Source organism: Silurus meridionalis, chromosome 14, assembly GCF_014805685.1.
Source record: "Silurus meridionalis isolate SWU-2019-XX chromosome 14, ASM1480568v1, whole genome shotgun sequence".
Classification (NCBI taxonomy): Eukaryota; Metazoa; Chordata; class Actinopteri; order Siluriformes; family Siluridae; genus Silurus; species Silurus meridionalis.
In genome coordinates this window covers 8,118,436-8,126,536 of record NC_060897.1, presented here as the reverse complement: position 1 = coordinate 8,126,536, position 8,101 = coordinate 8,118,436, and the positions used below count along the sequence as shown (strand labels likewise).

Sequence of the window (8,101 nt, the reverse complement as noted above, 5' to 3'; positions counted from 1 at the left end):
TGGCATTTATCTTTTATCTTAAACTTTAGATGGCTACCTGTTCTTAGATTGTACAAGAAACTTGGAATAGTGAAATGTTCTAACCATGTACTTGAGCCTTTATGTTGGATAATTGGAAGTTTTTGATCTGTGGAAATTAAAGGATATAAAGCTTTTCTTTGCAACATTGGATAGACACCAATTCTTCACTACCTGAAACTTTAATTAAGATACAAAAATGTATTATATAATTTATACACTGTGTAGATGAAGGTTGTTGGTTAATATTTAAACCTCGGTTAATTACGTTCTTATCATTTTGCTTGCAACATTGGATAAAAAAAGCATTCCTAGTTTTATACAGAAGTGAGAGTAGATAGGAATTCATAGTTTCTATGGTATTGACCTACGCCTATTCCGACTTCAAGCTTGCCTCTCTCATTGTACTTTTAATTATTAATTTAAAAATCTTGGTAAATATATGTAAATATTTGTGTGGTTGTGTTCAACAGTAGTATGGCTGTGGCTGCTATTTCTGAGGGAGTTAAGAGAAGTGGTTCGACTTTCTTTTTTGGTTTATTTTCATAGGTAATTTAGATATTGTTAAAAAGAGTGTTTTGTTTATTTGAACTTGGTCTCAGATGAACAGTGCTGCTTTGTACATAATTCTATATAACCCTTTAAATATATCAGTGTTTGTGCTCTTTCCTTTATAGTTCATACCATGTATACACTTATCCATCTTACATCTTACGTCCCACCTCAGGAAGATTGCGGACCTTTAAAGAAGTAGATGCCGACCCCGCAATCATCCCGAACCATCTAGAGACGTACCAGTGCCAGTTGGATCCTACTTCATGTGGAGTTTGGACACTGGACCTACTTAAGTGTTTGAAAGCTCTGGCATGGAGAAGTTGGTGTTGGATCTATGATGATCGCAAATGTTGAGCTATTTTATGAGTTGCTCCGTAGCTCCTAGTTTTAAAAGACTAGACTGTAGACTGTAAAAGACTGTAGAAAGGACATTACTCATAATCTTATACTCCAGTGCTCATGTTAGTTCTCACTCTCCAGTGTTCTGTATTGTTTAAAGGTTTATTATCACACTCTTGATGTCACCCAAATGATGATGGGTTCCCCTTTTGAGTCTGGTTTCTCTCAAGGTTTCTTCTTCATAACATCTAAGGGAGTTTTTCTTTGCCACAGTCGCCATGGCTGCTCATCAGGGATAAATGCACACCATTCACCTTAACTCTTAAAATTCTGTAAAGCTGATTTGAGACAATGTCCGTTGTAAAATAAGTAAAATAAACTTTACTTGACTTGACATGCACCATATGCCTTAAATCAGGCTGTGTGGACCCACCTAGACTGGGTCATCACACCAGCCCTTGGAATAGATACAGCTTTTAGTATTTTTGCTTTAAGTGTCTTTAAGGGTTATTCGTTTTTACCATATACCGTATTGTGGTTTATCTTAAATAATGTGGTAGCTAAGGGTTCTGTTATTTCTGTTAATAGTTAGTTCTTAATTATACAAACGAGGGTAGATAAGCATGCATAATTTCTACATACAAGTTAGGAAAGTTTAGGGTTTTTAATTTCTGACCAAAATGTGGTAAAATTATGGGCTTTTAGTTTCTGTTTTGAAACTTATTCAGGGTTTATAGTTTCTTTTAGAAATGTAGTAGAATTCAGGCTTTTATTGATTACATTTGAGGGTTTTATTTAGAAACATCTTTGATAGGGAATTCAAGTTGCAAGGTTTTATGTAGAACCTTAACGTTTATTCAGAATGTAAATGGCCTGTTTCTTTCTTTCATTTCTCAAAATTCTGTAAATATATTGAGATTCAAAAGACTGATTGATTTGCCATTATTATATATTTATGTGGCCTTCACTGCATTTAATTGTTTTCTTTTGTTTCCCTTGTAATCATGAAACATCACTGACTGTTAATAGAACATCAAGCAAATCTAATCTATTCACCATAAATGGATGACTAAAAGTCATTTTTGAGTATGAAAAAAAAGAGTCAGATGAGCCAGAAGCAATCATATTTGGTTTTATTCTATTAGATAACTAATTTGTTTCATTTGTCATTTCCATAAGTGTACTGTCATAACAACTATGTGAAATTCTTCTGTCACATTTATGCAATGCATTGGAGAATATGGGCTACATTGTACATAATAATAAGTACAATTAACATTCATCCCCATTAGGGGAGCAGGAACTGAGAGTGAATTCCCCTCTGAGAATCACCCTTGACATCATCTAAGCATATGGCCTCTTAAGAGTGTCTGTGTGTCCATCTAAAGCAAAGTTTTAAAGGAACGTGTTCAACACAAATTCACATCAAGTACGGTCACTTGCCACTGCAGTACCCATAGTCAAGATTACTTTATTTAGATCATTCCTGTAAATGCATAGAATGGTATAATAATAACACAGGAAATGAAATTAGATTATAGTTTCTGCTTCTTACTTCATAATAGTAAGAATATATAGCATGTGTTGCTAGTGAATCTTCAATCCCACTTCTGTTCAACATTAATCTGGATGTAATTTATCTGGATAATGATATAATGTCCCTGTAATCTTAATGACCATCTTCTCTTTACTAAAGATCCAATAAAATGTAGAAAGCATACACACAACTTGCATTTTATACAGATCAGGCATAAAAAGAAAAAAAAAGAAAATAGAGCAAAGCGATGCAACTTTATGAATGTAGCTCAAAGACACCTGACATAGTCCACAGGCACTTTGTGGTGCTGGATACTCTTTGAGTGTACTAATTCAATCAGTTTAAGTGCTACAAAAGTAAACTGTCTTTATAAAATTCTGCTTTGAAAAGGTAATTCTATCAAGAAATGAAAGCATGTTTTTTTGTTTTTTTTTTATAAAAGAACAGGACTACATTTAAAAAAATAGAACTGAACATAAGATAGGACAGAGTTAGCTAGCGCAACACATTTTGCATATGAATATTAATCACCAGGCTTGTGTACATTCTATACTCGTCCTTGGGTGATCAATGAAAGTAAAAGCTGGTTATTGAGTGAAGACTGTACACTGAGACACTGAATATAGAAGTGCTTCGTTGTGCCATTGGAGCAGTTCATAAAGGAATATCCGTGATCACGATCATTTCATACTAGTAGTACTTTCTTATCCAATCACTTTTTAATAGTATGAAAATATCAATACTCCAAAGATATAACTGAAGGAACATCATGTCCTGCAAAAGCAATAGCTTCTCTTTTGTTTTTCTGTTTGCGCCAAAGACAACAGCTGTAGTCTGTCACCTTATGCGTTCACAGAGAAAACTATCAAGAGAAGGGGAAAAAAACAATAAAGCAACTTGTCTTTCTTTTTCACCTGTAAGTGCTTTCAGCAAAACGGTAGAGTAGAGCTCCATGAGTGAGTCAATGGAGCCATAAAACGCATTAAACTCCAACACAGCGACTAGCTGCAGAGGCCAATGATATGCTCCATAGAATGATTTAATGGAAAGCACCCAGCTGAGCGAGTGGGACGGCTCTGAACTATAATGCGCAAGAACAGACTCTCTATTGCTCTGCCAGACAGGAGGTGAATACTGACTTCAGCTTATCACGCCAAGCCGAAGCTCATATTAGTCAAGTGAAGCGAAACAAAGGAGCAAAGCAATAAGGCTATGGTACACACAAGGTTCTGCCAAGCTAACATCTGACCACGAGGGCATCTTTCAGCTGCTCCAAGCTCAATGCTACAGAAAGAAGTAAATGTACAGTCATTTCAGTATGCAGTACTTTTTTTAATGTCAGCTATTTACATTAGATATGCCTGAGTAAAATAGAAAAAATGTGTCAATACTGTGCTCGTTAAACAAAGTTTGATCAATACTATAGTGGTTATTTATTGCAGTTTGAATCCCGCTGCCATTCCTCAGTTTGTGCCCAGTGACCTGAGAGTGATGCACTAGATTACAAGCTCCCATTGTGGATTGTGTAGTAAACTACAAAGCCATGCACTAGACACAGTAAAACTATATATGTGTATGTGTGTACTCGATGCACTTCTTATGCTTATTTGGCAATTGAGGGATGACATCCTTATGGGGAAAAAAGCAAAGCAAATGAAATTGGTTTTGTTATGGTGGTTGTATTAAACCGAGTGAACGACATGAAAATTCACACTTCTCGTTCTTCCTTTCTTTCCTGTTACCTCCTGACACACCGCTTAGGATTTTTTAAAGACATTTGATACTATGTGTTGAGCTAAACTACTGAAATACATAAAAAAAATAATTCATTCACACAAGGTGGCATGATACATTTAAAAGCTGGACCAGTTAGTCATTATTTTCATTTGATACACTTGAAGAAGAGTAACCCTGTTACTCTGTTGCCATGTTCGAATCTCTCATTTCTTTGTACTTGAAAATCAAGAACAAATTCTGCATTTGCACCATTCTCAGTTTCTTTGCTTTGATTGCTTTGCTAACATTTATAATCAGTCCACCAATTAGACATGTAGTCTGATTGGACTTTGCCTGAAGAAAAACACTATCTAGACTGGGACATGGCTTCTCCAGAGAAACCTTTAGTTGAAGGGTTCTACACATATAATTCAAAAGAAGCCCAAAAGGAACTAACTGATAAACCTTTAAGGATGCTGGTTAGACCCATTTATTTTAACTGCCTTACCACCAGTACAGTGATATAGCACTTGCAGCCAGTCATAACCACTTATATTCCTAAGATGCTGAGCTGGCTATAAAGTGCAACCACATTAGAACATCTAATGGACCCCGGTTTACCACATGTGGCCCACTCACCAACCACGGCATGAATCATTTACCCTTGCTCCTCAAAGCTGGGTTAGTCAGCCTTTGAGTGAAACTTAGAGAGGTAAACATAAATGTGAAGATGAATCATTGAATATTGAGTCTGGGAATTGCACTAATGATCTGTATGTGTATGAAAGGAGAGGGTAATGTATTAAGCTTACTCCCTCTGCTGTGCAGAATTGCATCCACCTCACCTGATATAGTTTGCTTTCGGTGAATCGAGAACTGTACAACTCAGCACAGTAACATAAACCTGGGTGGAAGTGAGGGAATAGCGGAGGGAATACGATTTACTTACAGTATGTGTGTATGTGTGGAGGAAACAGAGATTGTGGGTATATCAAAAAAAGATAGCTGTTCAGAGAGAGAGAGAGAGAGAGAGAGATACAGAGGGTGTGCTAAGTATAGATGTGAGTCATTACATACGTAAAGGTCAGTAAATGTCACCTTTTCAAGATGTCGCCTACACGTGCTGATACAGATTTAGCTTCCCCTCACGATCCACCATTAGGGGTGAAAACAGCACCACTAACAGACCTGGATTTAAAGGGCGACCTTTCATATCTCTGTACACAACTTTGAAGGAAGGAATCTGACCAACACCTCAAAGACATGCTTTTTAAACCTATTTTCTAATCAGGGGTACAAATAAAGAATATTAGGAATAGAGTTAAAATCCAAGCAAAGGAGGTTAGTGCGATTGAGGCATTCTTGTGGAGTCCATGTACAGCCTATATGTGTCATAGGTCCAGATGTAGATCTCTTATTCATCCGAGTTTGGTGGAATCAGATAATCCGGAGCAGGAGGCATCGGCTGCAGTCAGTCTGAAAAGCAGGCCTGCTTTCTGAGCTCTAAGAGTATCTTTAAAACGCAAAGTGGCTTTGCTTGGGTTTTGGTGATTTTCAGTTGGTTTGAGATGACTAGCTTGTTGATTAGTTTGTTAGGGGGAACAAATGCATGGTTTACATACAAATATTTTGGAGTATACATCATTGACAGTACATTAAGGAATGCTATAAGGCCATTTAGATTTGGTTCGGTGGTGTATAATGAGCCGTGTTGTTAGAGGACAGTGCTATATGAAGCCCAATTTAGACCAAAGTGCCATTACAAATGACAGCTGCTGGTATGATCTGAACTGGGTTTCAGTCTATAAGGTTTTGACATTAGAGAATGTGAATAATGTGATGTCATTTCTGTAGAAGTAAAGATTATGGCCCACAACATCTGATTGCTGAAGTTCTCCAAGCCCTCAAATCCAGTGCATCAGGGATATGTCCATACTGGGTTTAATTCTTGCTGATGGCCACTGTCAGCTACCAAAACAACATGCCACTTTCTTCCTCTTCTCACTTCCCACCACTTTGCTTTTACTTGAATTGCTTTTCCTTCATCTGCTTAATGGTGAAACCTCCTTTGGTTGCTCCTTTCATGCCTGTGATGGCGGAGAGTCCGACTGTGCCCCTCCATCCACCCTCACCACTGGGAAAAGAGAAGGTGAAGGAAAGAATTTTATTTTTGTTTTTGACAAAGATGAAAGTTCTGCAATCACAGTATACTTTGTTGTATTATGCAAGCATCACTCATACAAATATTATAATAACATAATTCATATATTATGGTTTTTGAAGTCTATCATTTTTGTATACATAAAGTTGAAATAATATTGCATTTTTCCTCATATAGCAACATGGACCCTATAACACAGCATTTTCCCACCAAATCATACAGAGTAAGATGGCACACTCTTAGAAAAAAGAGAAAGGCTTTTTACATTTATAGTGCATTACAACACATTAAAATTATTTCTTTACATAGCCGAAATGGGAATGATGGTTGTGTCATTCATGATACAGCATCTCTGGGCAAAGAGGGTTAAGGGCCTTGCTCAAGGGCCCAACAGTTTCACAGTCTTCTCACTAAACCAGAGTTTTAACCATTGAGCTACCATTTCTGTAGTGGTAAATATAAAGGTTTATTAATGTTGTCTGTATAACTAATATCTTCTGGAATCCTAAATAAGCTCTAAAGAAGCTTGCTAGAGTCATGTAGAGGAGGTGTTATTAAATGTAAAGCCCAATCACATCTAAAAACTAAATACAATCCCAAAAAGTTGGATATTGGAAAAGTATACAAAATTTTACTATGGTGCCCACACACTTTTTTATATGCATGATTCCCTCTCATATAACTTACAGGATAAATATTTCTGTACATAAGGAGTGTGAAGTTAGTTTCTCCTTGTTTATAAAACTTTATCATGCAGCTTTAAGTTCCAGAATCTATTGTTTTTTTAGAAACTGGTCTACAAAAGTCACCCACAGTAGCAATTAGGAGTAAATCCCATGATCCTGGCAACCCTGTGTGAAGGACTGCAAACATTTAGTTTTTTTTTCACAGTCACAGATACATGGTGATAGCCAAAATCCAAAGATGTTTAGAAGCATTTAGATTTCTGTGATCAACATCGATGAATACCGATGTGATAAATTAACATGTAACAATGTTCTTTTTCGATTTCTCATGTTTAATAAGAGCGCTGTAGAAGAATATCTCATGAGTTTAAGCTGAACAGTCTATATTTAACTTTAACCTAACGGGGGCTCTCTCGAGCTGGATGCTCACCCTGGCCCCTCCACCCTTCCTCATACTCTTTAACTGCAATCATTACTACATTCAGTACGACACACAAATGCCCCATTTTCCCACTAAACCCTTCAATCTGCTGTCAATTGTGGGGCACCATGGAAACGATTCCAGAATGCAGAGAGCACTCTTTGAATTCCTTGGTTCCATTTTTGTGTCTGAATCACGGCCGTGCCGTGCCGATGCAATAGTACAACAGTGTTAAAGCCATACAACGCCTGTTTATTTATCCTTTTTTTGGTCTATCAGTGTGTAAGTATCTTTCCATTAGATCTTTCCTCTAATGTGCAAAACAAGTGCTTATTCTCAGTTTGCCTGGGCACCTCAGACAGTGCAGTAACATATCCGTCCATCTACTGCGTTAAATGCAAATGTAGCACATACTGTTTTGAGGTTTTACTTGCTTTGAGGGTTCAAATGGCCGATGCATTACAACTTGGATGGCTGAAATGGCTGGTGCATTAAGAGTTGTGTAACTTGTTTGACTTTGGTTGTCTCCATTAAGTTTTTAAATGCATTTCCATTCCTAGGGCTCTATTTTAGTTCAGGTGGATCATAAATCACTAGCCTGGGTGCCCGGGACAAGCAAATCATGAATCCTGGTGATCACATTTTCATTTACAGATGTCTAAAGGACA

At 37.0% G+C, this 8,101-nt stretch overlaps 1 protein-coding gene across 1 annotated transcript in view; it reads right to left on the bottom strand.

The window, feature by feature from the left end:
* Nucleotides 1-2,030: 2,030 nt before the first annotated feature.
* Nucleotides 2,031-8,101, bottom strand: part of ngfra (nerve growth factor receptor a (TNFR superfamily, member 16)) — a 38,276-nt gene continuing 32,205 nt past the window's right edge. Inside the window, exon 6 of the mRNA XM_046866816.1 lies at nt 2,031-6,299. Within this exon, the coding sequence (XP_046722772.1) occupies nt 6,247-6,299 (53 nt within the window). The 3' untranslated portion in view covers nt 2,031-6,246. The remainder of the gene's footprint in view (nt 6,300-8,101) is intronic.